The sequence below is a fragment of the Heterocephalus glaber genome, unplaced genomic scaffold (assembly GCF_053883595.1).
Source record: "Heterocephalus glaber isolate CG9 unplaced genomic scaffold, H.glaber_assembly_v1.0 deba00001452, whole genome shotgun sequence".
Lineage (NCBI taxonomy): Eukaryota > Metazoa > Chordata > Mammalia > Rodentia > Bathyergidae > Heterocephalus > Heterocephalus glaber.
The window spans coordinates 10,509,654-10,537,063 of record NW_028258302.1 but is presented as its reverse complement, the minus strand read 5'-3'; the positions used below and the strand labels follow the sequence as shown (position 1 = coordinate 10,537,063).

Here is a 27,410-nt window from a genome sequence, read left to right as displayed (position 1 = left end):
CTTGACTTGTTTGTTATGTCCATTGTTTTTGGCCACACCAGTAACCCTGTTAGCTAGAACACTGCTGGGTAAAGAATACACACTCGATAAATATTTGTGGAATAAATGAACGAGGGCACATGGATTTAAGTCCAAGCCCCTGCCTCACCAGCTGTGAGACACTAGAAAAATCATTTAAACCCCTTGAGCCTCAATTTCCTCATCTGTAAAGTGGGACAGTAAGGACCACATCCTAGAGATAGAGAAGGGACAAAATTTAAGCCCAGGATGTGGGGATTGTGCCAAGGCTGGAGGAAGGAGGATGCGGCCCCCTTACACCGGGGAGGAGCTGTGAAGGGCCGGCGACTCTGGAGAGAAGCTGACCTTCCCGTAGGCAGGGACATCTGCATCTGGGAACCCCAGCTGGAGGGACTCTCCTCCCTCCACAGGTCACAAGCCTGACCTGGCAGGGGGGCAGGGGAGGAGCCCGTGTTTCCAGGTAGGGAGGGGTGGGCGATGAGACCCAGGGTAGTAGGTCGGAGGGCAGGCCTCTAGGTGGAGGTGGATAGAGGCGTGTCTGGCCGCCCCAACGCCTAGGGACTGAGGGATGGGCCCTGCCCTCTCCCAGCAGAGCCCCCAGCTCAGTTGGTTCCGGAGTTGAAGCACGTAGGCAGGGAAGGAAGGTACCCATCCAACCACCCAGGATCCAGATTCCGCCCTCGGAGCGACGTGCGGCCCGGCGCCCAGGTAGGCATGGCGGAGAAAAGGGGTGGCGCGGCCGGGGATTGTCCACGGTTTGGGAAGGAGCTCTCGGCACCGACCCGCCCCTCCACTCAGGCTTCTGCAGTGGAGACGCTGGGGAGAGGGGGGTCGGGTCCTCCGCCCCCATCGGGATGCTTCCTCGAGATGGGGGCACGGGAAGCGAGGGCGGGGGCGGAGCCTAGCGCACCGCTCCCCCCACCCGCGGGTGGAGGGGACCCCCCCAGGGGAGGGGTTCCGGGCTAAGGCTGCGGGGCGTCTCCTTCGCAGTCCCGCCCGCCCTCCGGCCGCCTCTGCCGCCGCGCGCCGCAGCAGCGCCGCCTTCCCTGCGCAGTCGGTGTCTCGGCTTCGCTGGGTGAGTGGGGGCGCCCCGACCGGGGCTGAGATATGCGGGGAGGGACAGCCCCGGAGCCAGGGGCCGCTTCCAGGGCTCCTCGACCCTGCGGCTCCCCGCGCCTCCGGGGCTTCCTCCCTTCCCGAGTGCAGGGAGCGGGGGCTCCCCCGGGGCACTCGTGGCGCTCTCCAGGGTCCTGACCGCTGTGTGGCCGGCCCGGGGGAGCCTCTGCTAGGCCGCCCCGGAGCGCCCCCTCCCGGAAGGGTCAGGCGCCGGACGCTCCCTGAGCGCTGGAAGAATTGAGGCGGGGGCTCAGCGTAGAGCTGGGGGAGGCTTAGAGTGGGTACCTGGGGAGGGTTTCTCAGGTCGAGCTGTGAGGTTCTTTCTATTTTGGGGTCTGGGAGTCTTTGCGGGGACAACAGAATCTTTTCCAACTGGGAGGGGCAACTCCGAGGGTGGCAGGGAGGAGGGGGCCCTGGAGAAACTCTTCTCCTGCCCAGAACATCTCTCTGCCCCCGCCCCAATGACCCAGTTCTTGGACCTTGAGGAGGGGAGTAAGAGGCACATTCCCCTGCTCAGCGCAACACATTTCCTCCGTCCCTTCCCACACGCTTGCTCTGAGGGTCCTCGCCTGGGGCAGAAGAGGCTGATCTAGAAAGGAGGGGGTACCAACTTACAGAAACATGCATGTGACACACTGCTGAGGACACGCACAGCTACATTTCCCTTCACACTGTGACGGGTGCATACCTGGTCACATGCACATATAAATCATTTGCACGGCCATGGATGGAAACACACAGACAAATGTAATGCAGAACCCAGGACACACAATATGCATGAGCACATGCATTATCATACATGTGCCCGCCCACAGGTGCACACGGAACCCCCTCGTCCCCTCCCCACGTTCAGGGGAGGGCTCACCTGCACACACCCCTCCGTCTCTGCCCAGAACTGCCTGCTGCCCCTCTCCATTGCCTTTCCTTTGGCCTCACAGTCAATCCCCTACCCTAGGAGACCATTCAGGACTAGATAAAAGGAGAATGTTGGGGGAGCATTGGATAGGCTGGGGTGTCTCCCTGGAAAAGAGGCCCCCAGCAGGTCTGGGAAGGGCTGCAGCTCCCTCTCCTGGGACCTGATAACACCCCTGGAAAAAAAAAAAAAGGAAAATGACAAGGGTGTCTGAAGGTCCCACGTGCAGCTGGCCATGTGAGATGGGTTGGCATGTGAGTTGGCATGTGGTGGCATGTATGAGACATGTGGGGCTGTGGGCTGGTATGTCTCGGTGCACAAGGTATGGCAGTTGTGCATGGTGCCAAGTGTCAGTACCTGCGAGATGTGTGTGGAGGCATGGTGACCCATGAGTGGTATGGGCTGGCAGCATGGGATCCAGAGCATGGATTTGGTGAGCTGTGTAACATAATATGTCAGGACAGACTTATTTGCATACTGTTTTACAGGATATCTGTGACACTTGTGCACATGTAAATTTTATTTATGTAACATGTATGTAGCGCTTATTGATGTAGGCATAGTTCTCAGTGTTGCACATGAGCTAATTTACCCCCCAACAATCCTGTGAGGGAAGTGCTATTATTATCCCCACTCTACGGATGAGGTAGCAAGAGCTTAGGGAACTTGCCCAAGGTCACATAGCTGGTAAGAAACAGAGCTGGGATTCAAATCCCAGTGACCTGGCCTGGAACCCAGAGTAACATTGATCCTGGCCTCTTCTTGTCAGGCACGCTTGTTGGAGACAAAAGGGCTATGTGCAGGCTGCAGATGTATTCTGTGGTGAGCGGGCATGGAAGCAAGGAGAGGGCAGGGGTAGGAAGGAGGACTAGAAGGCCTTTCTGTACCTGCCTAAGCAACTTGGGGAGTCAGCCCTGTCACGCAATGGCTGTGTGACCATGCACTCCTCTGAGCCTGCCTTATTATCTGCAAAATGGGGCTAATCCCATGCTCCCCCTTATGAGGGCCAAAAGGTGTGCACTTCTGAAGGCTTAGTGGCTGGCCCCGAGGAGGGCCTTCATAAATGTAGCTTTCCTTCCTCCTCCAGTTCTGCTCCTGGGAAATGGTGTAGAGCAGGTCTCAGAGGCAGAATGCCTGACTGCAGGCAGTGACATTGGGCCAGTTCCTCTTTGGCTGTGTCAAAAGAGGTTGGGGTGGCTGGTGTCCCGGGCCCCTTCTGGAGTGGTGTCAAGGGGGCAGGAGGGCCTGACTGCTCCTCTCTGTCCCTTGACCCTCTGGGGGACCCAGGTGGGACTTGGCTTTGTGGTCATGGGCAAGCAGAACAGCAAACTTCGGCCAGAGATGCTGCAGGACCTGCGGGAGAACACAGAGTTCTCGGAGCTGGAGCTGCAGGAGTGGTACAAGGGCTTCCTCAAGGACTGCCCCACGGGCATCCTCAACGTGGACGAGTTCAAGAAAATCTATGCCAACTTCTTCCCCTACGGTGATGCCTCCAAGTTCGCCGAGCACGTCTTCCGCACTTTTGACACCAACAGTGACGGGACCATCGACTTTCGGGAGTTCATCATTGCGCTGAGTGTGACCTCCCGTGGCCGCCTGGAGCAGAAGCTCATGTGGGCCTTCAGCATGTACGACCTGGATGGCAATGGCTACATCAGCCGAGAGGAGATGCTGGAGATTGTGCAGGTGGGCACAGGCAGGCCCAGGCAGGCCCAGGCAGGCCCAGGCTTCCCCTTACCACCCCTTTCAGCCCCTCAGCAGACATGGAGGGCAAGTAGTGGCAGAAGCTACTTTCACAATCCCATTGATACTCTGTGTACCCCTACCCCGGAATCACCAATTAACATTTTGCTTTCTCTTTATGTGCGTGCAATGCTTTCTTGTTGTTCTGAACATTGTCCCTTTAACCTTAGGTAAAGAATGTGTTTCCTAAGATAAGAATAAGGACATTCTCTTACATAATGTATAATATGATTAGCCTTGTCAGGACATTTAACATAGAAATGATGCTATTATCTAATCTATAGACCATATTCCAGTCTTGCCAACTGTTTCCATAATATTCCCTAGTGGCTGGGCGTGGTGGTGCATGCCTGTAATCCCAGCACTTGGGAGGCTGAGACAGGAAGATTTCTGCCAGCTCAAGGCCAGCCTGGGCTACATAGTGAGTTCAATGCCAACCTGAACTACACAGTGAGACCCTGTCTCAAAAAACAAAAAAGAAAACAATATTTTCTAGAGTATTTTTTTCCGTGGCCTAGAATCATGCACTCATGTCTCCTTAGTTCCCTTGAATCTGGAATAGTTTTTCAGGCAAGTCTTTCATGACATGACATTTGTGTAGCATACAGGACATCCGTGTCTTATTGAGCCTCGTTTACTCAGGAGGAAACATGCTTAGAGAGGTCAAGGCACTTGCTTGAGGCCACACAGGACCAGCTGGCTCTAATGCCCACATTGCATCTGGATACTTAGCCACTTTCCAATACAGGGACCATCAACAGCCGCTAGTGAGTGAGGTGCTCTATACCCATGAACTCTGCTTCCTTACTGGAACTCCACAAGGCTCAGCGAGGTGGAGGGACTGGCCCAAAGTCACACAGTACTTAAGTGGAATCAGGCTTAGGCTGGCCTCCACCCAGAGCTGTCTTTTGTGAGGCTCTGAACTCCTAGCTAGGAGTTCTGGCTCCCAGTTTTGGAGTTGGTCTTAACTCCTAGGTTGCCCATCTGATATGACAAGATTTAGGGACCTGATATGTGTGCCCTTTTGAGTATAAACTTAAGTGTGATACACATTAGCTTTATTTGTAAAAGTCTCCCAGAACACTCATCAGCCTACACTGAAGGTGGTCAGGGCCTTGGCTCTCTTTGAGCTATCTAGTTCCTTGTTTCCCCTAAGTCTTTTTTTTTTTGAGAGTAGGAAAAAATTTATTGGGAGAAAGAAAGCTTCTGCCTAAGAGAGACAGAAGAGGGACCAGAAAGTGAGTTGCCCACCTAAGTCTTTATTTACAGCTTTCTTCACAGCAATGTGTGCGTGTGTGGGGTGCATGTCAAGCCCCTACTTCCCAGGCTATGGCAGGGACAAAGTGGAATGGAGGTTCTAGCATAGGGTCCAGCATGTACTTGGTCCTCAGTAAGCATTAGCGACTGTTAGTCATTATTTCTCCTCCACACATCCTCTGTTTTAGCCAGGATGGCCTTTCCAGCATCCCTGATATGTTCTCTGGGCAAAGCTGCTGCACACTTTCGTGAGCCCTAGGCCCACTCTTTCTGTTTCTCTGAATCTTTTCCCATGCAGTCCCTCAATTCTGCAGGCTGCTCCCCCTTCCATCCCATCCAGCCCCAAGTGGACTTTGACTTTGGCCTCTCTTGCTAAGGGTGTGGATCCAGGCTGTCCAGTTTGAGCGGAATGGCTGCCTTGGCAAGTGATGCCCTTCCTGTGCCTACTTCCTCAGTGTTGCTGATTGCTGGGGGCCAGGCATTAACTCCCAGTTGCTGGATGGTGGGGACCTTTGTGGGTCCTGATGCAAGGGTCAAGGCAGGCTGGGTGGGGAAGCACTGGAGAATCAGCTTCGTACCAACCACTCCAAGGGAGGCTCATGCTCTAACCACTGAACATAAGTGGTTGCACTGTGTGTGCTGCTAACTCAGTCCTGCTGCAGCCATCACACCCTGTGCAGGAGGCAAGCCAGCCCCATTCCTTGGCATCCTCAGGACCCCTTTCTGGCTGGTCCAGCTACAAGGCTTTGGCTTCTGTTGTAGGAGACACAGGCCTCAGACAGTGGGTGCAGACAGCTCTGCAAACCCCAGTGTCTGATTAATGACAAGTAGGCTCCAGTGAACTATGAGCAGGCAGACAATTCCAGACAATTAATTAGGAGGCCCAGGAGAAGGATTGTTGCAGGGAGCCTGGTCACTCTGTAAGTCATTGCTCAGTCCTCTTCGGTACCCAGTCCAGTGCCAGGTGGTGGACACAACGGGAGGGAAGAGACTGTGCCTCCTGGGGCTCCCACCCTGGGGGCAGAGATCACTGTGTGGACACTGACCAGCTCAGTGACAGCAGGTGACATCTAGGAGCCTGGGAGACTGACAGATGGGGTAAACTGAGGACATGGTGGATGAATAATGTCTATTATATGAGGCGCTATTTAATGAACACTTACTATAGCCAGCCACTATTCCAGCTTTTATATCTCATTTAATCCTCTAGAAAATCCTAATGAGGGAGAAACAGTTATTCCCATTTTACAGATGGAAACTGAGGCTCACAGAAGTTAAATACTTGTCCAAGGCTACACTGCAAGTGAGTAATGGACCAGGATGCTACTGCAGGTCCATCTTACATCAAAGCCCACACTGCCCAAGCATCCATCCAGCAGCTATGAGGGAGCAGGTTCAAATCTGATTTTTGAAGAAAAATAAATCTGATCTCTACCATCCATTCCTTTCCTGAGCTTTGGTTTCTTATCTGGAAAGTGAAGACTTTCAGAGTTGTTGTGAAATTTAGAATAATGCATGTAAAGGACCTGGCACATTGTAGTTCTCTGATAAATGGTAGCTAATAGTGTTATTCCAGGCAAAGATTGTGAATGCTGGGAAATCTGAAGGGTCCAGGGTGTTTGGCTGTGGTAGATTTACTCCTCAGGGGAGGGTGATAGTGGCGAAGTCAGAAAGGGCAAACTGTGAAGTGTCTAGAATACCAAGGACCAAATGATTCGGACTTGGTACAGAATACGGTGGGAGGCACCAATGGCCTTTAAATGGGGCAGTGCCTGCCAGGTGCCAAGCACCGGACTAGGTTCTGAGGATGTGGGCACTAGCTAGTGTCCCAGGTTCTTATCTATACAGTAGGGACTAGGCATAGACCTATAGACACATAATTACTTCCTGAGAGGTGTCCTCCCAGGAAAAGCCCCAGAGGCTCTGTGCTGCGTGTGTCCCGACTCAGCCTGGGTCAGAGAAGGCCTCACTAAGAAAGCACTGTGTATACCGAGCCTCAAGGAGGAGTGGGAGGCAGCAGAAGGAGCGTGGGGCAGCATCCAGAAGGAGCTGGGTGCACGGCGGCCTGGAGGGAGGCCTGCGTGTGACGGAAGGAAGTGAGGGGGTGGCCAGCTGGACCGGGAAGTGGCAGGGGAGATCTGTGTTTGGAAAGATCTTTAGAGGCACTGTGGGGACAGACCCGAAGGAAAGAGGCCAGAAAAGAGAGCACAGAGGCATAGGCTGGCCCTTAGGCAGGGGAAGTTTGCGGGGGTGGAAGAAGGGAGACTTTTTGGAGGTGTCAGTCTGGAAAGCTGGGAAGTTGAGACCAGTGGGGTCCTGGAGTCCGGAACGCAGAGACCCAGCCTATCCGTCCCATGGGCCAAGCACAAGGTGCTCTGTACATTTAGCACGACAATCCTCCTTCGCCTCGCCTCAGGAGCTCCTGCACGTGGCAGCTGCCGCCCTCAGCCCAGCAGAGCTCAGGCTGTCCCTACCCGTCGGCAGATGCTCATTTGCATTCGTTTGCATAATGTTCCCGCCCCTTGGGCCCCCAGCTGCCTCAACGTGGCCCTGCGCCCCCTGCGGGCCACAGAGGGCAACGCGGTCCAGTGCCACCCCTCGGCCTGGGGCCCCCCAGTCAGCCACCGAGGGCGGGTTGCGAAGGGCCTGGGTGATTCTGAGGAGTGGCGCTAGCTCGAAACCCACAAACCTGTGTCCCAGGTGCAAGCGCTGAAGCCCAGCGCTCTAGGCCCTTGGCCATCTGGGCCTCGAAGTCCTCCAACCTCCCTTCTGATTCCCAAACCCTCCAGTTCATGGCGCCTGTTCGGAGCTTTCACGCAGCGTTACCTTTGTGCATGCAGCTCCCTCAGCTAGCAATTCCTTCCCCACCTAGCCCTCCAAGGACCTCGGCTAGGGCCTGCTCCAATAGCTCCCTCTTCTGGAAAGCCTCCCCCGGGCCCCCTGCTCTCTAAGCCCTCGGGACCCCCTCCACCTCGCCCGGTCAGGCAGGAGCACCCCAGGAACGTTCCGAGTCTGGGGATGGGAACTCTTCTCACTCCCTGCTTTCCCTCCCGACCCCCAGGCCATTTACAAGATGGTTTCGTCCGTGATGAAGATGCCGGAGGACGAGTCGACCCCGGAAAAGAGGACTGAGAAGATCTTCCGCCAGATGGACACCAACAACGACGGTGAGGGGGCAGGGACGGGGCAGGGCGGTCGGGCGGCGCCCCCTCCTTCCCTCTGCGCTCCACCTCCCCGCTCCCCGCGGCCGCTGTCCCTCATCACAGACCCCCTCGTCCCGCAGGCAAGTTGTCCCTGGAGGAGTTCATCCGTGGGGCAAAGAGCGACCCGTCCATCGTGCGCCTGCTGCAGTGCGATCCCAGCAGCGCCTCCCAGTTCTGAGGAGAGGAGCCAGACTCCCTCATCCCTGCCTTCACCGGTCCCACCTGGCTCTCAGCTTCCTCTCCCTTGTGTCTATCCAGGCTGGGGGCCAGACTGGGGGCCCGCCCCCGCGGGTCTGCACTGTGGGGGCCTCTGGAGCAGGGACCCTGTAAGGAAGGCGCCCGAAAGCAAGCTGGTAGCATTCCCCTTCGGCAGTGGCAGAGACAGGCTCCGGCCTGTCTGCCCCTCAGAGTCACGCAGCCATCTCCCACCCACCCACAGCCCTGAGGCCAGACCCCTCCCCAGCTGCCGCAGAAGGCTCGCCTCTTGTCCGGCTCAGCCTGGGGGGCAGTGGAGAGTCACGCTCAGGTGACTTGAGCCAGTCTTTTCACTTGGAGGGGAGAGGACGATTCCAGGGCTGTGGGGGTTTGAGAAAGGAGCTTCCTTGAGCCCCCCTTCCCTGCAGAAGGCCCCCACCCTGCCTGCCCCAGCTCTGGCTGGCCTGGAGGCCGTGACACAAATGGAAACTGCCCGGGATCCCAGCTGCCGGCCATGGGTCCTGTGAACCTGCCTGCCTTTTGCACTCAGATGGACACAGCCAGCTGCACAGACCACGGATTTACTCCTCTGTATTGGCCTCTCTCTCTCTCTCTCTCACACACACACACACACACACACACACACACAAACATGCAGAGCCTCTCTACAGCGTCCTGTGTGGGAAAGAAGTGCAGGCCCCTGGCCGAGCCCCATCCCCACCCTGCATGCAGCCACATGGAGCATCTTTGTTCTTTTTAATAACTTCTGAATAAAGTTTCGTTTCAGTGCAGTGGGCTAGGTGGCTGGGGCCGGGAGTTGAAACCCCACTCCTGGGTCCCCAAGGTCCATTGAGCCCTCTTGGGCTGGCTCCAGGGATTCTGGGGCCATCCGGGCACCAGTTGAAGTGCAGGCTTGGTTGCAGGCCCAGCAGCCATGGCCCTGGATGAGGCATCGCTCTCAGAGGGTCAGCGGCACAGAGCTGGTGCAGCTGATCAGGTCGTGGCCCTCCACAGGCTCTGGGCTCTCCTGCATCTGTGGACACACAGCAGGCTGCTGCCACTGGGTCTGGGCTGGGTCTCCTTCAGGACACTCTGGGAATGGGGTAAAGGGTGGGGAGGGGTCACTACCCCCAGGGCAAGAGCCAGACCAGACCCCTGGAGCATCCCTCCATGCCTTTCCTTTTAGTTCTGGGGAGATTGGGCCTCATACAGGCGGGTAGTGCAGACCAACCTGGGCTCTCCAGCAAGGACTCCCAGGTAATGGGGAGTCAGGACTGTGGCAGGGACTTACGGTGTGGTGGCTGCTTTTCCCCCACCAGGGCCTCAGTTCCAGCACCTGGTGGGCAAGCTGGATGCAGCGCACGGCAAACACACTCTCCGTTACACACAGCACGAGTGAGATGCCCCAAAGGCACAGGCTGGAGCTCTGCAGGGCACAGGGGGCAGAGATGGAGACCTGGGGCTGGGGCTGGAGGCAGGACTCCCCAGGCCCTCCCCACTCCAAGAGCTGTGGTCCCCCCATCCCAGGCTGAGGGACTCACATAAACGCGTGTGGGGTCAAAAGGGCAGTCGGGCGTGAGCGCCAGCAGGTCAGGGTTCCCAAAAGTGCAGACAGCTAGCAGTGCCCGGCCCTGGGTGGCAAAGGTCACTGCGATCGAGGCCAAGAGGCCAAGTGCACAGGTCAGAGAGAGAAGAGCACAGGCCACACCGGAGCTAAACACTGTCCAGCGCTGGATAAGAGAGGCCACCGGTCAGTGAATGTCAGGCTTGACCCTGGGGCCACTCCAGCCTCCCTGATGGTCAACTGTACCTCCCCACGCCCTTAAGTCCAGGCCCAGGGTGGTGGCTGGTGCCCTAACTTTACAGCCCCACCCCAGAAAGTGCCACATACCAGAGCGGTGCTGGGGAGGTAGCGTGACAACACGATGGCTGCAATGCCAGAGGAGATGACCTGTGGGGGAGGCTCGGTCAACTCTGACCCCCGTGCTGGAGCACAGCAGGGGTCAGGATCACCCTCGGATAGACTCCTCCAATGCCACCTTTCCCCACCCTCAGCGTAGGCCTCGTTACCTCCATCTGTGCAGAGGCATTGCCCCTTCAGGGTCCAGCCTTGAGCATTGTTTCTAAAACACAGTCATTCCTTGCCTGCAATCTTCCATGACTCCTCACTGCCTACAGCTGAGTTTGGAACAGGGAATCTGTGTATGCCAGGTCTGCAGGGTCATGCTGGGGTATATAGGATACATGTGACATACCTCCTTGAAATGGAAAAGACTGGAAAAAACTAAGGAGCTCAAGTGGCAGGGAGCTAAAACCAAAGTTATTATATTAAAATAACCAAGGGAACTTTATGGAATAGAATTCAAAATCCCTAGGAGACTTGAAGTTATTCCAGGTTCTCAGTGAGCTGGGGCCACTCCTATGGGCTGCTCTGCCCTCTGGGCCACTGTCCTTCCTCATTGCCCTCACATGGACATCTGTGTGGAGCCTGCTTCTGATGCTGCTGGGAACACCCTCCCTGCTCCTTCTCTGTGAAAACCCTGCCCTCGGTCCCAAGACACAGGACCCCTGGGGCACTGGCCAGTCTCCTCCTCAGGTTCTCTTGCTTTAACAGGTGTGACATCACAGGGCTCCAGCAACAGCTGGACAGCCACCTCAGTGCTTCAACCTCTCTGGGCTAAGCCTTCCCCTGCAGGATGAGCTGGCTTTTAAAGCCTCAGACCTAAACAGGTGCAAATAGGTTTGGCTTCTTTGTATCAGTAGGAGGTTGGTATATCCAGTCTTGGTTTCCTCCTTTGTGAAGTGTTGCCAGGAGAGTTTACTCGCCCTGAGTAAAAGAGGGTGAAGGTGAAGCAGTCCAGCCCAGAGCCCATCCCTTTGGCCTTCTCGAACCTGGGCTCACTGCCTTCCCTGCCTTCCTCGTGCAGCTGCTAGGAGAAACAAACAACCATGACACCAAGGCCACTGCAGGCACCTGCATGGCCCTGTGCCACTGGTGGATCCGCTCCTCCTTGTATGGCCGGGAGGCAGTAGGCCTCTGAGCTTCGCTTTGCAGGCAGAGACAGGCATGGAGAAGCCTGTAGAGGAGGCACAGATGGAACTCAGACACTGATGTGTCCCCCAAGGTTGTGGCCGCCTCTTCGACAGTCAGGAAAGGACTTTGTAAATCTGTGAATGCCAGGCCCCTTCATTTCTCTGGTTATCAAACGGGCTCACAGCCAAGCAGAACATGGCTACCATTTATTGAGCAGTTGCTATAGAACAGGTGTAATGCTAAGCTCCTGCCGGCTGGTTTTCTGAGTATCTCTAGAACAGATCTTAGCCATTCCCACCTCCACACCTTTGCACGTGCCATACTCCATGCACAGAATGCCAGCCCAGCTCCCTTCCTAACTGCAAGCCCAAGTACACCACAATTACTAATTGGGTTAATAATTGCAGCCCATCTGTGAACTCCTACTCATCCATCAATACCCAGCTCAGAGACTCTGTGAACTCCTCCCGGACCTTCCCAAGCTGCCCTGATGTTCCTTCCTTCTGTCCAAGGGTGCCTTGAGTATTTTTCTACAGCAATAATGACCCCAACTCACAGCAGTGCTCGCTAACCATGTGCTAAACACCTCAGTGGGTGATCTCATCAGGACTTGCCAGGACCCTCCGAGGTGGCATTCTTACCATCCTCATTTCATAGATGGGAGACTGAGGCCAAGGGTTGGTAAGTGGTGTCGCAGGGGTTGGTGCTTGGAGCTCCCTGCTAACCCACCCAAGTGCTGGTGGGAACTCAAAGACCTTTCAAGCCCCTCCTCCCGCCAGCCACCCTCCTAGGCTGGCCGTACCACAATGGCAGAAGTGACGGACACGATGTTGACCACACAGTACTGCAGAGCCACCGCATCATGGGGAGCAGTCACATAGCGCAGCACGGTGCCATGGAGGATGGCAGCTGCAATGAAGCTCACGTGGCCCAGTACCACCAGCACTAGGCCTGTCTTCATTAGCACTTTCTGGAAGTCATCCACACTCACACCACCTGTGGGGAGAGCCATGTCAGAGCCAGGGCAGGGTCAGCCTGCTCAGCTCTGGGGAGCAATGGACACTGGGTCCCATTTCTAGATGACCTGGGGCCAGTAACTTGTCTTCTCTGAGTCTGTTTCTTCCTCCTTTGTGAGCGTCTTTGGGACTCTGAGGATGGAAAAGCACAGAGGTGGTAATAAGAAGTAGTTGCCCTTGTTAGTGCTCAAGGTCATGTGCAGCAGGGGTCTAGCTCAGGTCTCTAGCTCCAGAATCCATGACCCTTTCACAGTCAGTCTCCCCATTCATTTATCGATCCATCCATCCATTCATTCATGTGTTCATTACACGAATGTTCATTGAGTACCTCCTCTGAGCCAAGCAAGCCCTGAGGTACCAGGGTGAGCTTGACAGTCGCTGTCAAGTCCCCAAGGAGCCCACGGCCCATTGGGCAGGGATCAGGGCCATTTTGGTATTCAGTTTGGTAGATAGGACCTAGCACACACCAGGTACTCAACTTAGTTGCAGAACTGAACTGTCTAGAGTCTGGTGACTCAGGGCAACTCACTCAGGCCCCTGAGTCTCCATTTGCCCACCTGTAAAATGGGAAGAAGAACCTGTGTCTCATGGGGAAGGAGGTCCATGAAGTGGATGAGAAAGTAGGTCAAATTCTGGGGGAATGTGGCAAAGCAAGCTTCTAGTGCAGGGGGCATTAAGTGGGGCTGAGACAGTGGGGAAGGCTGGGATGGAAGGCAAATTCGAAGTGGCCCTTGTCATCCTGTCCCAGGGACAGGGAGTCCCCCTCCTCAGGCAGACAGGCTGTTCCAGAGCTGCTCTCTGCAATTCCACAACAGGTCCTGGCCCTGCCCTCAAGGACACACACACTGTGCTGGACCCTGGCCTGCCACTCCCTCACTCAGGCAGCTGCATGGGACTGGAAGATGTTGGCCCAGCCAGAGCTGCATGGCCCCTCTTCCTCAAACTGCCTTCAAGGAATCTGACTTTGAGTCCTGTCCTAGGCTTCGGTCTCCCTACCTGTGACAGAGAGGGTTGAACAAATTTTTTACATGTAGAGGGCATGGCAGCTAAAATTTAAAAACCAGAAAGAAAGAAAAAAAGAAGGAAAAGAAAAGAAAGACGAAATGGAGAAAAGCAATCACTAGACTGGATGTGCTCAGGGACCCTGTGCCAAGAGGCAATCCCAGGAGGCAGGGAGGCAGGGGGCCACTGAGTCACAGATGCTCTTTGCGACCTGGCACCAGCTCCTCCCCTCCCTGGTCCCAGATTCCCCAGGTATAAAACAGGCAGGGGGCTGGGGGTGTGGCTCAGTGGTGGAGCAGCTTTGTGAGGCCCTGGGTTCCAGGGCCTCTGGCACCACAAACAAAACAAAACAAGACAAAAAGCAGGTAAGGGCTGGGCTAGCTGGGCTCAAGACACCACTGAGGCTGGCAGGGCCCTCTGGGCTGGACCAAGTGGAGAAAGAGGGCAGGTGATGGGCTGGACAGGCACAGTGGAACTGGAGTGGCCCAAGCCAAACAGGAAGGGGCATGGCCCTTCGTTCTCCCTCCACCCACCTACTTGGCAACCTAGCAGCTGAGGTCTGGGCTGGATAACAGGAGCATCCCCGGCCTAAGAGTCTGTCAAACAGGAGGCTCAGTGGCAGCTTGGGGGCAGTTCCTGGCTTTATTTCCAGCTCAGATTCTGGGAGCTTTTAGTACTGTGGATGGCACAGTGCTTAGCACTTTACTCTCAGGAGATAACTTCATCCTGGTAAATAAGTGCTAGGTGGTGGGTGCTACGATCACCATTTACAGATAAGGAAACTGAGGCCCACAGATCTCTTGGCCAAAGAGTGAGGACTCCAAGAATAGCATCATGGTGCCCCAGGAGTTGGGAGAGGGAGGCAAACCAGTCTGTGTCCTGATCCAATTCACCGCGGCCCTTCCCTCGGAAGTGGGAGCCTTTGGCAAGGCTGAGGGGCTTTGGCCCTGGGCCCTGGTCCCCCTGCCCTCTGCTCCCACTCTGGTGACAGCTCTCTCCAGCACGTCATGTCCCACCTGGGGGTCTTGCCCCTCAGCAAGAAAGTGGAGCCATACCAAGAAGCTCCCCGGCAGCCCTCCTCCCTCCATCTCACTGCTGGGGAAACTAAGGCCGGGAGAGGAAAGTGACCCGCCCGAGGCCAGGAAGTGACTTAGAGGAGGAGCAGGCGGCCCGGACCTCGGGTCCGCTCCCGCTGTAGCGCTGCTTCCCCCAGGAGGCTCTGGGCCTCAGTGCCGCCCCGCAGCTCACCGAGGCGCGCACACATGTCGCTCCCGCGCGGGCGGCCGCGGCCGGCGTCAGTTAGATCCTTGAGGCTGCCGGCCCTCCGGGGACTCCGCGCCCATTCTCGTGGCCCGTCGTCTGCGCGCCCACTGCCCGCTCGGGCAGACTCTGCGGCCCGGCCCGCCTCCCTTCCCGGCACCCCCCGGCGCCCAGCCTCCTACGCCCGGGGCGCGCAGCGGCCGGTCGGACCGGCTGGGCAGCCTTGGCCCGAGCGATGGGCTGAGTCACGGCGCCGCCCCTCCCCGCGCTCCGGCCCACCCTGCTGCTGTTTGCCCATTTGACGGATGGAAACTGAGGCTCGGAGGAGTTGGGATCGCCTGGGCCAGGGAACAAGACAGGGCTGAGCTTGGTGGGCAGCTGGGTGGAGAAGCCCCCAGGAGGAAGCCTGAGAACGGGAAGGGGCAGCTGTGGGTGGTGAAAGAGCGCTGCCTGCGGGACCGGGGTCTGTCCTTGACTGCTGTGTGTCCTCAGCCAGACGCTTTCCCTCCCTGGCCTGGCCTTCCTTTTACTGGGCTAAGGACATACCTTGGCCGGCTGGCCTTGTCTTCTGCCCTGAGCAGGGTGCTTTACCCCTCTGTCTTGGGCCAGTCTCTGTTCCCTTCTTGGAAAATCAGGCTGAATTCCTGTCCCTCAAGGTCATGTGAAACAAGATGAGACACAGAAGATTAGAAACTGCCATGGAAATTCCTAGAGTGTCTTCACGGACAGTGTAGGCCCAGCAGGATGCATGGTAGGGAGCTGAGCTGAGCCCCTTTAATGTGCCAGGATGAGCAGCGCAGCCCTTTGCTCCTCCTCAGCATCCTCGCCTAGGAGATACTGCTCCAGCCATCACCTAAGACCACCCAGGTAGAAGTGGTACAGTAAGCAAGAACCTGGATTCCCAGCCAAGTCTTGGTGCCCAAATGATCACTTCAACATGGCCTCTTGGGGGCCGGGGATTTAGCTCAGTGGTTTCACTGCCTGCTTCGAAAGCGCAAGGACCCAAGTTCAATCCCCATTACCAAAGAAAAACAAAAAACCCCTCCAAAAACAAAAAACGGCCTCTTGGTGGCTGCCTCCCTGGTCTTTGGAATCCACTTCGGGGAGGTACTGACTGCCTTCCCAGACTGCACCCCTGTCCCAGGGTCAGTGGCCTTGAAGCCAGGGGCTGGCCCAATATCTCCAGGTTCTCAGACCCAGCCCGCCACACAGGTGTCCAGTGAATGTGTGCTTTCTACACGCCCATAGTGACATCTGCTGTGTGCCTGTTGAGTGAGACTAGCATGCCTGGAGCAGCACATGGAGCTTCCGGAGTTTGGAAAAGACCTACACACTGGGGAGGGAGGGGAGCCCCCAGATGTCAGTGACCGCCACAGTCATGAAGGCCAGTCTGGTAACCCCTCAGCAGACAGGCTTCCTGCCATCTGCTATCCAGAGGGGACAGTGTGCAGTGGGTGCAGTTTGGGAGACTTGTCAGGTAGGTGGAAGGGGAGATTCAGGCTGGTGCCTCCTTGGCTGGCACTTTAAAGCTGGTGTCCATGGGGACAGGCAGTACTTTTCCATATTGTAAATGGTCACACACTTGTAATTATGGCCCAGCAGCTGCATTTCCAGGTCTTTATCTTACACAGTGAAGATTGCACAGAGATGAGCTTTACAGACAGTAGAGCTGTTCCCAACTTCAATCAACAGAACCAGAGCAATAACCAAGGTGGTGCAGGTCTGCAGGAGGGAAAGGGAAGGATTTGCTTTTTGTTTTACATGTGGCTGTAGTGTTGGAGTCTTGCAAGGAACATTTACTCATATCTTGCTTTTGTTAAAAAGGCGGAACGACTCCCTCACCACCGCCTTGTCCCCTTCACCATCAGCTATCTGAGGGCACAGCCACCTCCCAGGGGCTGCGTGGAGAGCGTGTGGGCCACCGAAAAGCTGACACCAAGCTCAGGCCTGCATGTGCGCATAGTTTCTCACCAGTTCGTGTCAGGCATCCCCTTGACTCCAACCTGGGACCTCCTGGAATTGGGCTGGCTGCTGGATCTCTTAATGCCTTTGCTTCAAGATGCTGAATCTCTCTTTCTGTCCCTGGAACAGCACCAAGAGTTAAAGATAATCACCCCCTATCACAGATAAGAACATTGAGGTCCAGAAAGGGAAAGGAGTTTTCCACAATCACAGTATTTGTCAGTGGTGGAGCTAAGACTTGAACCAGGCCCGTCTGAGGGGGAAGGCAGCTCCTGAGTTCTGAGTGTGTGGTGAAGGGAGGTGAGAAGAGCCACGACCTTTGTCCAAATAGTGCCTGTTCTCTGGGGCCTCTGAGGCAGAAAAACTGACCCACCTGCTTCCCTCCAGCCAATTATTTGCTGGCCATCAGCCAACGTGAAGTTATAGCCACTTCTTGTCCTTATTGCTATGGTAGGGACCAAAGTTCATCAGTCCCCGTCATCCCACACACTGCCCCACCTCCGCACAATGGCTTGAGGAATTCCTCTAGAAATAACTCCAGGCCATATGTCTAGTTCCTTGTCTTCCCTAATGCACTGTGACATTTGGGCAGCTCCCTGGCATTCCCCAGGCCTCAGTTTCCCTATCTATCTTATGGGGATAATTGTTTTCCAGGGTTGCTGGGTTTCTGAGGTGTTAATGGTTTGAGAGATGTGAAAGTGGGCTCAAAACTTGCCAGAGAAATACAAGAGTAATTCCCTTGTTTCCTTGAATGTTTAATGAGCAGGTGTGGCCCAGTGTGCTTAAGCCCGGAGTTGGGTCTTTCCAGGGCACAGCTTTCCCCATCTCCCATGATCTGCTCAGGCTTCCAGTCCCTGTACAACTCCTCCCTATTTTAAAAAGGTTCCCACATCCTCAGTGTAAGAAGAGCTACTCCATGTGGATGCCACTGTCACACACATGCACCAGGTTGTTTTCTGTTATGTATGCACATGGACCAAAAGCTAAAACCAACTGGCCATGCTTCTCTGAGAGAAGAGGGGGGGTTAAAGGGTGCTTTAACTATGGCCCAAAGCCTTCGCTTTTAGTTTTTTAAAAAGCAAATGTGAATTGTTTACAACTGTAAATTTTGGATGGGATCGATAGGGATATTTGTTGCATTTTCTTTTATATTTCTAAAAAAAAGCTCCTTGTAGAAAACTTGGGGGGAAATACAGGAAAGCATAAAGAAGAAATCAGAACTACCCATAATCCTGTGTCCTTTCACAGATAAGCACCACTCACGTGGTGGAGTGTGTGTGTGTGTGTGTGTGCGCGTGCCCGCGCCTGTGTTCTAGGTGCACCTCTTGTTTCCTCTTCCTTCTCCAAGACTTCTGCCACGTGGCTCTACTCTGTTGCCCCTCCTTATCACCTTCATCTTCACTGTCCCTGTTCCCTTTCTTCATCCATCCAGGGCTTGCATTTTCATTCTAATATTCTGCTCATACGCACCTTCCTGACCTCCTCAGCTGCCTCCCTCAGGACTCCTGCCACCCCTTCGGGGGCATGTCCCGAGTGCCCCCTGGAGCCCCAGCCCGAGCATGGCACAGAGGCCTCTGGCAGCCCCGTCCACCGGCCCCTTCCGGTCTTCCTCGTTTTGGCAGCTCCTAGCCTCAGCACCACCACACTTCAATCAAGGCTGGCGGGTCTGAAGCCCAGCTCATTTGTTCCAGTGCGATGGGACGTGTAGGCGGTCTTGGGCTTGGGTGAGGATGGTGGCTGCAGATCTGGAGAGCTGAAGGGAGAACTGAGGCATGTGGTTAGAATACATGTTAAAGTTAAAATTGGAAAAGCGCCTTCCCAAACTCTTCAGCCCCTTACTCCTCCAGCTCCTCCTCCAGCTCCACAAGGGCCCTAAGCCCCACTCTATCCCTCCTCTCTCTTTCATCAGTTTCTCCCTCAGCCTACAACACACACAAGTCTCTGGAACCCTGCAGAGCAAGACCTTCCCCGGCCTGTTTGCATTTCTAACTACTGCTTTTTCATCTCCTTCCCCCTCCAAATTTCCAAAATGAGTTTATCTGTGTTTACCTTTCCAGCTCCCACTTCCTGCTCAGTCTGCAGCAATGTGGCTTCATCCTCCACTAGAAGAGTCCTTGTCCGGGTCACCGGTGACTCCTAACTTTGTTGAACCCAATGGCAGTTTGGTCCCTGACTCACCACATCAGCCATACCTCTGGGCTTCCACGGTGCATCTCTCCCTGGGCTCCCCCACCCTCCCATGTGGACTTTTTGTTTTCACCTCAACCTTTGAGTATTCTTTTCTCTGCATCCTTTCTGCTTCCTTTATTGTTGATTCTTGCACTTCCCTTTTGATTTTCAAATCATCCACTCCACGCCAGGCAGCTACGACACCAACACCCAATTCCCTGCCTTCCCTTTGGTGCCCCATGTGTACCTCCAACAGGAACCACCTGACTGGTGGGTATCTTTCCCTGTCCTGTCCTTCTGTCTCAGTTGGTGGTATCATTTGGGAGCCAAGCTAAATGCCTGGGAGTCATTCTTTACACTTTCCTCTCCTTCCACATAAAGTCAGCTCCCAAGCCCTGCCAGTCTGTGGCACAGGTATTTCTGTAACAAGGCCCTTCCTCTAGGTCTCTTTACCACTGTGCTCATTCGGGTAGCACAGCTTGGCCTCTAATCATTTCCCACTCTACTGAGTAATCATTTTACAATATAGAATTATATCATGTCATATTCCCCTGCTTAAAGCCAGTAACATACAGAACATTAAAGATGACTTAGAGAAATGGAAAGACAGCCAGGGTTCATAGATTGGAAGACTTAATACTGATAGGTGGCCAGTCTCCTCAGATTAATCCACAGATTCAAGATAATCTCTATCAAATTCAAGCTACATTTTTTTTTTTTTTGCAGAAATTAATAAACTGAGCAGGACATTGTGGTAGATGCCTGTAGTCCTTGCTACTTAGGAAGCTGAGGCATGAGGATCATGAATTTGGGGCTAACCTGGGCTGCTTGGCAAGACCCTATCTCAAAAATAAAATAAAAAGGGCTGGGGGTACAGCCTAGTGGTAGAGCAGTTGAGCTCTGGATTCCTAGCAGTCGGGGAGAAAGAGAGAGAGAGAGAGAGAGAGAGAGACAGAGAGAGAGAGAGACAGAGATTGGTAAACTGATTCTAAAATTCGTATGGAACAGAGCATGGTGGTGCATGCCTGTAATTCCAGTACTTGGGAGGCTGAGGCAGGAGGATCCTCATGAATTTGAGGCCAGCCTGGGCTACATAGTGAGTTCAAGGCCAGCCTGAACTACATAGTGAGACCTTGTCTAAGAAAAACAAAAAATAGGGCCGGGGATTTAGCTCAGTGGTTTCGAGGCCTGCTGCGCAAGCGCAAGGACCCAAGTTTGATCCCCGGTACCAAAAAAAAAAAAAAATCAGAAAAAAACAAAAAACAGGGCCAGGGATTTAGCTCAGTGGCACCGGACCTGCCTTGGAAGCACAAGGTCCTGAGTTAGATCCCAGTACAAAAATAAATAAATAAATAAACAACAACAACAAAACACCCCCCCCCCAATAAAATAGATAAATAAAATAAAATTCATACAAAAATGCAAGAAATCCAGTGTAGCCAAAACAATTTTGGGAAAGAAAAACAAAATTGAAAGACCAAACTTTCCAATTTCAATTTATACAAAATTAATCATTGAGCTGGGTGTGATGACACACATCTGTAATCCCATCACTCTGAGAGACTAAGGCAGGAAGATCACAAGTTTGAGCCCAGTCTGGGCAATTTATCAACTTAGCAAGACCCAGTCTCAAAATTGAAAAATAAAAATAAAAAAGGGCTCAATGCAGCAGCCCTACATTCAAACCCCATTACCATACACTCAAAGTAACCAAGACAATGTACCTAAAGATAACATGTAGATCAGTGATAGAATTGGAAGTCCAAAAATAAAGAAACAAGAAATAAATAAGAAAATTTAAAATATATGTATATGGCCAATAAATTTTCAACAAAGGTACCAACATGATTCAAGAGAATAAATAGTCTTTTAACAATGCAGCTGGGACAACTGGATATCCACAGGTAAAAGGACTCTTACTCTGAACCATGTAGAAAAAGGTGTTTTCATTTTTATATTTATTAAAGAAATTTTTTTAGGGCCGGGGGTTTAGCTCAGTGGTTTCGCTGCCTGCTGCGCAAGCACAAGGACCTGAGTTCTATCCTCAGTACCAAAAAAAAAAAATTTTTTTTTATAAGACAAAGTCTTGCTAAATTGCTACATTGCCCGGACTGGGCTTGAACTTGTGGTCCTCCTGCCTCAGCCTCCCAGAGTGCTGGGATGACAGGCGTGCACCATCATGCCCAGCTGGTGGGCATTTTTTACACCAGATTTTCCTGGGATAAGACACACTGCTCTTCCTTCTCTTTTCCCCCAACATATCAAAGTGTTCTCCAACTTGGATCTTGGCTCTTGCTGTTCCCTCTGCTGGGAGCACTCTCTTCCCAGTGTTCCATGAAGCCCTCTTCATCACAGAGGCTAACTCAATGCTGGTCGGTAGAGCTTTCTTTGACACTCGAAATGTTTGTTCTGTATCTGCACTGTCCGATGTGAAGTCACATATGGTCACTGAACACTTGAAATGTAGCTAGGGTGACTCAGACATGGATTTATCTAATTAAAATTAAGTTTTAAATAGGCACAGGAGTAGATTGGATTGTATACTGAACAATGAAGGTCAATTAATCCCAATCCACTCTCTATTAAATTTCCCGGTTTTGTATTCTCCAGGGCCCTTTTCTCTAGGTGAAATAATCTTGTTCATTTGCTAATTTTCTGCTCCTATCTGTAAGAACTTTGGTTCAATGAGAGCAGAGGCCTTAAGAAGCTTGTATATAGTTTATATCACTCAGGTCTCAGCCTCGATAACATCGGGGTGTGGCGGGCACCTGGTGAGTATAATCGATGAGCCAAGCTTTCTGTCAGCTGTTCGTGTGTGAGCTATGAGCCCCTGCAGGACCTTTGCAGAGGTTCTGTGTAGTCAAAACTTATGCTCTTTTTTCTCAAAATTATTTTTATGGTAATACTAAGATCTTATTTTGTCTTTTTGATGGTGTGAAAATGATGGTGGGTAGAACTATCAGCCATTCGTATTAAAGAGCAAGGCAGCACCGCCAAATTACACCAATAGTTGTTTTCTTCCCTGCCATGCACTCATAATAAAAGAATTACAGAAATTTTATTTATGAATGACTTACTGAAACAGTGAAAAAGTATTAAATCTACCCTTTACTGTATCGGTTTTTTCTTTTTGAGATGGGGTCTTACTATGTTGGCCATGTTGGCCTCAAACTCCTGGCTTAAGCAGTCCTCCTGGCTGAGGCTCTGAGTAACTTGTTTCACTATATCTGGCTGCCTCTTTAAGTGTTTTTTAAAAAATAAATTTTATTTTATTTTACCCCATTCTTCTCCTCAAGCCTCCCTCCCCTCCCTACATACAAAAGCTGTTTCCATGTTTTCCTTCTATTTTCACTTTTTGTCTTGTCCCTTCCTTCCTTTCTCCCTCTCTCCTCCTTTGTTCCCCTTCCCATTTTAATGCTTTCTCCCCCCCCCCCCTTTTTTTTGGTACCAGGGATTGACTCAGGACCTTCTGCTTGCCAGGCAGGTGTGGTACTACTGAGCTCTATCCCAGGCCCTTTAAGTGTTTTGAATAGAAAGAGTCCTGCATGAATGAGCATATATGGGAATCTAGCTACTTTGTATTTTTATTTTTTGTGGTACTGGGGATCAGACCCAAGGGCTAGCACATGCTGGGTAAGCGCCCTACCACCCCTGAGCTACACCTCCAACCCAGCTGCCTTTCATTAAGTAGACATGAAAGAGACTTGCAAAAATGTAAACAATGTTATTTGTCTCACTAATTTATTTGAAGTATAGTTTTTATTTAAATATGTGTTATTTAACATTGAGTTTATGATTTTTAGATATTTTTAAATTCTTAATTTTAATTGCTAATATAGAAATATCAATAATGTAACCCAGAAAAACACATAAATAAGATCTCCAGTCATTTTTTTTTGTAGATCTCCAATGATCTTTTTTTTTGGTACTGGGGTTCGAACTCAGAATCTTATGCTTTCGAGGCAGGTGGTGGAACCACTGAGCTAAATCCCCAGCCACTCTCCGATGATTTTTAAGAGTTTAAAGTGTTCCTGAGACCAAAAAGTTTAGGAAACACTACTATAGGTAAATATTAATCAGTCCCACATGTTAGGTAAATTAGTCTCAAATACTTTGGTGGACTGGTGGAAGGAACATGAGATAATTATGTTTTTTTTAATTTTGTTTTTGTTTTGGTACTGGGCCTCAAACTCGGGTCCTTGTGCTTGCAAGGCAGGCGGCAGAACCACTGAGCTAAATCCCTGGCCCGTTTATGTTATTTTTTTAATGAGATAATTATGAATACACATCCCCTTTTGAAAAAGGAGGGAAGAGTATGTTTAGTGATGTGTTTCACAGCCTGTGGGTCCAGAACAACGGGGACTCCATGCTTCAGTAGAGTGAGGCCAGTCTCACTGTTCTGCCACGTTAGAGTGCACTGTGGCTGGGATGTAAAGACTTGGTCCTTGGGGTAAGAGTACCAGGAACTGCTGTGGACCTTTAAGAAGTGGAGCCAGTGGCTGGGGATGTAGCTCAGTGGCGCCCACCTACCTGCCTGGCAACTGCAAGGTCCTGAGTTCAATTCCTGATACCAGAAAAAAAAAAAAAGTAGAACCAAAGCTAAGCTCTCAGGGCTCAGGGTAGGTGAGGCAGGAAGATCAAAAGTTTGAGCCCAGCTTCAGCAACTTAGCCACATAAGATCTTGTTTCAGGCTGGAGATGTAGCTCAGTGGTGCTGCACCTGCCTGGCAAGCACAAGATCCTGAGTTTGATCTCTGGTACCAAAAGAAAAAAAAATCTTGTTTCAAAACAAAATATGAGAAAAAGAGCTAGGATATAGCTCAGTGTGTCCATGTGAAGGTCTTGGGTTCATACTCCAGTCCAAAAAAAAAAAAATGTGGGCCCAGTGGAGGTCCTTAGGTCACGGGGGCATGGCCCTGGATAGGACTGTGGGGCCTTGGTTTCTTGTTCTTTTTCTCCTCCAGGCTCAAACTGCAGTTGGTTGCTCTGCTTCACACTGCCACCATGATGTGCTGCCCTTTCCAGGACCCAACAAATCAAGCTGCCTGATCTTAGACTTGAAGCTCTCAGAATTATGTTAGCCAGCTTCCTGTTTCTATAACATCATGACAACTAGAGGCAATTAATTTATACAGAGAATGGGGTTATTTTGGCTTATTGTTTTGGAGGTTTCAGTTGAAGATCGGGAGGTCCTATCCCCCAGGCCTCTGGCCAGCATGCTGGATGGCAATGGCAGAGGGCGTATGGTGGAGCGCATAGCTCCCCTCAAGGCCTGGAAGCAAAAGAGAGAAGGAAGAAGCTATGCTCCTCAAGGCCATAGCTGCAATGACCTAGAACCTTTCACCAGACCCCACCTCTCAGAGCTTCTGCCACCTCCCCACAGCACATGGGGACCAAGCCTCAACACATGGACCTTTGAGGGACACATCCAACCTATAACAAGAACCCAGAGCTCAATAAACGTCTCTTTACTTCCTGAGTACACTGTGTCAGGCATTTCACTATAGTGATGGAAAACCAACTAATGCAGATGGCCAACCCTACTCACTGTAACTCTGTGGCCACATCTTACAAGGGTTTCGAGTGTTCCCCATTGGTTCTGTTTGGGACCAGGGTGTTGCCTTGGATGTTATTAATTAGTCACGGGGTTCCAAAACTGCTCCCCCCCTTTAATACTGGAGATTAAACCCAGGACCTTACCCATGCAAGTGGCCTCTCTCCATTTAAAAATTTTTTTTTCTGAGATAGTCTCACTAAATTGCCTAGACTGACCTCAAACTCATGATCCTCTTGCTTCAGCAGGGACTGCAGCCACTCATCACCACATCTAGCAAAACCATTTTCTTAAAAGAGTGGAAGTTTCTGACTTATTCACATTTAGGTAACACCAGGGTTAATAACCTAGTCAGAAAAATTGTGAATTATGATGTCTGAGTCTAGACTTTGATCTTGATGTGCCAGGAAAGGGAGGGGATCTAAGCAACATTAGCCTCCCAGCCTCCACTTGGGGCCTTCATCTTCACCTCTGCCTTAAGCAGCTGTGAAAATCAGGCTCAGAGGAGGCACAGCTGCCCCACTCTGAATGCCAGGCTGCATCCCGGGTGTAAGGTTCTTTACACTGTTGCCCTCTTAGTCAGGACAGGCAGGAAGAGCTTGGTGGAGGCTGGAGCTATGTCTTCTGCCTCCTTGGCTTTGCTCCTACTCACTTTAGCTTTGACCTAAAGAGATGAGCTTTTTTCAGTCCCACGAAAGCTGAGGCCACCACATTATTCATCCTGGATGGTGCCTGCAGGTGGTCTCTCCTAGCACAGCAGCAGGAGCAAAAGGTCCTCGGCCAGGCTGCCTGGATTCAAGTCACAGCTCTACCATTGTCTGGCTTCATAAGCTTGGGGTTTTATTCTTCAAATACAAAACAGGGAATAAAACAGTGTTCACTTCTGTAATAAATTATGTATAAAGCACTTAGAAGAATGTCTGGCACATAATGTCTCATTCGTGTTAGCTTTTATTTTTCACTATTCTCTTTGCAAAATTTGTCATTTTCTGGATACTGAATATCTGAGAAAACACCACGTTACCTCCTAATGTATTTCTACCAAGTCCTATAAAGCATGACTTCAGTTTCAGGGTGTGGCTGCATCCAAGGGCACCCAGTTGTGAGCATCAGGGTCTATCATTAGTGCTATGGTCTGGGTGAGTGTTCCCCAGAAGTCCATGTTTCCAAGGCTTGGTTCCCCAGGGCATTCTATTGAGAGGTGGTGAGGGCCAGGGATTTAGCTCAGTGATTCCACCACCTGCCTCACAAGTGCAAGGTCCCGAGTTCGATCCCCGGTACCAAAAAAACCCCACAAACTTTGCCGGGGGATTTAGCTCAGTGGTTTCGTCCCCTGCTGCACAAGCACAAGGACCCGAGTTAGATCCCCGGTACCAAAAAAAAAAAAGAGAGAGGTGATGAAACCTTTGAGATATGGGGCCTATGGGAGGTCCTAAGGTGATTGGGGGTGTCCTTGGAAGGGGATTGTGGGATTTTGGCCTGTTCTTTCTGCTTTCTTACTCACAATATAAGCAGTTTTGCTCTGCTGTTCTCCTGCTAAGATGTGCTGCCCTGCCTAGAGGCCCAAGTGATGGAGCAGGCCAATCTTGGACTGGAACCTCTAGGACCATGAGCCAAAGTAAACCTTTTCTCTTTGTAAGTTAATTATTTCAGTTTTTTCTGTGTAATGATGGAAAACTGACTAATACAACTAGCAACAACTCCACATGGTTATTAGCCAGACCTTGTTCAGTTACAGATGACAGAGTCCTAACTGAAACAGTTGGTAGAGGGAAGAAATGTGTCAGATGACACAGCTGAAAGTTCAGGTACTTTAGGATTGGTTAGATCCCAGCATTAAAATGAAGTCTTGCTTTCTCTCCATCTCTCTGCTCTGCTTTCCTCTGTGCTTTACTAGTAGGCAGTCTCTGTCCACATAGCGGCCTCAGGAAGATCCTTGCTTCATCTCCTCAGTTTAAGAATTCCCCAGAGAAAGCAGTCTCTATTCTCCTGGAATTTCAGAAAAGTTCAGATTTGCCCTTAATGTCGCCAGCCCTAGTTGTTTTTAGCCTTGTAACATCCCAGAGTGGTGTCACATGTGGCCTTGGAGGACTGAAACCTCACAGCAAAGGAGAAGAAGAAAGGACTGGTATTTATCAACCATCTGTTCTATGGATTTTATATATTCTGTCAACCAACTAAATCTTATGGTCTGTCACCCCTCCTCTCCTCCAAGCCGACAGGGGAGGGGATGCTCTGTAGATCCCTGATCAAATGCTCTGCAAGTATCCTTGATTACCTACGTTCTCAGGGACAAAGACTCATCAAATATCTTCCCCTCTTGTGCTGTCACTCTCCTCCCTCTTCTCACTATTTTTTCCTTCATCTCCAAACACATTTAAGTCTCTTCTACTAAAATAAAAGCTCCTCTTGCCAGTAAAGAGCTGGCCACCATCTCCACCTCCTCGCCTCCCACTCACTCCTCAGCAGAATGCAATCAATTTTCTATGCTCTTGTCTCCTGAAATTGCTGCCTGTGAAGTCACCAGTTACTTTCCATGTGACAAATCCATCCCTCACCTGCCCTGACCCGTCTGGTGTCAGCTGACCAGACTTGTTTTTGCAGCCCCAACCATGCCACTCCTTGGCTTCTGTTTTCCTCCCCTCTCTGGCTGCTCATCTCCCTGCCTTTGCTGGTTAAAGGCTGAGAAGAGAAAGCTGATTCTTCTCTCATTTGCACTTAGAATTTTCAGTGCCATTTTTCACAGGTGATTTCCCCAGCCTCACTGCCTGGCTTGCTATCTGTGGGTTATCAGTTTCTTTCTGTGCCCCAGCCAAGGGTCTGTGCTATGATTTAAATGTGTTCCCCAAAAAGCTTGCGTTGGAAATTTAATCTCCAGTGCAACAGTGTTGGGAACTGGGGCCTAATGGGAGGTGTTTAGGTCCTGTGGGCTCCACCTTCATGTGTGGATTAATGCTGATTATAAAAGA

At 51.8% G+C, this 27,410-nt stretch overlaps 2 protein-coding genes across 7 annotated transcripts; one reads left to right on the top strand and one right to left on the bottom strand.

Moving 5' to 3' along the window:
• Positions 1-616: 616 nt before the first annotated feature.
• On the top strand, positions 617-9,236 carry Hpca (hippocalcin). Of its 2 annotated transcripts, none has more exons than XM_004850889.4 (4): positions 617-726; positions 3,335-3,733; positions 8,109-8,214; positions 8,331-9,236. In XM_004850889.4, the coding sequence occupies exons 2-4, from the start codon at positions 3,356-3,358 to the stop codon at positions 8,426-8,428; spliced, it is 582 nt and encodes a 193-aa protein (XP_004850946.1). In that variant the 5' UTR covers positions 617-726; positions 3,335-3,355; the 3' UTR covers positions 8,429-9,236. The 2 variants fall into 2 exon arrangements, with proteins under 2 accessions (XP_004850946.1, XP_004850945.1); XM_004850888.4 differs by lacking the exon at positions 617-726 and adding an exon at positions 1,016-1,093.
• Tmem54 (transmembrane protein 54) lies at positions 9,188-14,976 on the bottom strand. Of its 5 annotated transcripts, none has more exons than XM_021263281.2 (7): positions 14,746-14,922; positions 12,564-12,627; positions 12,282-12,475; positions 10,337-10,396; positions 9,987-10,175; positions 9,737-9,871; positions 9,188-9,537 (listed from the first exon to the last, which is right to left on the bottom strand). In XM_021263281.2, the coding sequence occupies exons 3-7, from the start codon at positions 12,438-12,440 to the stop codon at positions 9,439-9,441; spliced, it is 642 nt and encodes a 213-aa protein (XP_021118940.1). In that variant the 5' UTR covers positions 12,441-12,475; positions 12,564-12,627; positions 14,746-14,922; the 3' UTR covers positions 9,188-9,438. The 5 variants fall into 5 exon arrangements, with proteins under 5 accessions (XP_021118940.1, XP_087071488.1, XP_012929878.2 ...); XM_087215362.1 differs by having other exon boundaries at positions 9,188-9,478; XM_013074424.3 differs by lacking the exon at positions 12,564-12,627 and having other exon boundaries at positions 14,746-14,976.
• Positions 14,977-27,410: the final 12,434 nt, after the last annotated feature.

Coding starts and splice junctions, on each gene's coding strand:
- Hpca (XM_004850889.4), top strand. CDS start 3,356: ATGGGCAAGCAGAACAGCAAACTTCGGCCAGAGATGCTGCAGGACCTG. Junction 3,734..8,108: donor AGATGCTGGAGATTGTGCAG/GTGGGCACAGGC, acceptor CCCGACCCCCAG/GCCATTTACAAGATGGTTTC. Junction 8,215..8,330: donor GATGGACACCAACAACGACG/GTGAGGGGGCAG, acceptor CTCGTCCCGCAG/GCAAGTTGTCCCTGGAGGAG.
- Tmem54 (XM_021263282.2), bottom strand. Junction 10,397..12,281: donor CCGTCACTTCTGCCATTGTG/GTACGGCCAGCC, acceptor CCTCCCCCACAG/GTCATCTCCTCTGGCATTGC. Junction 9,526..9,732: donor AAGCAGCCACCACACCGTAA/GTCCCTGCCACA, acceptor AGTGTCCTGAAG/GAGACCCAGCCCAGACCCAG.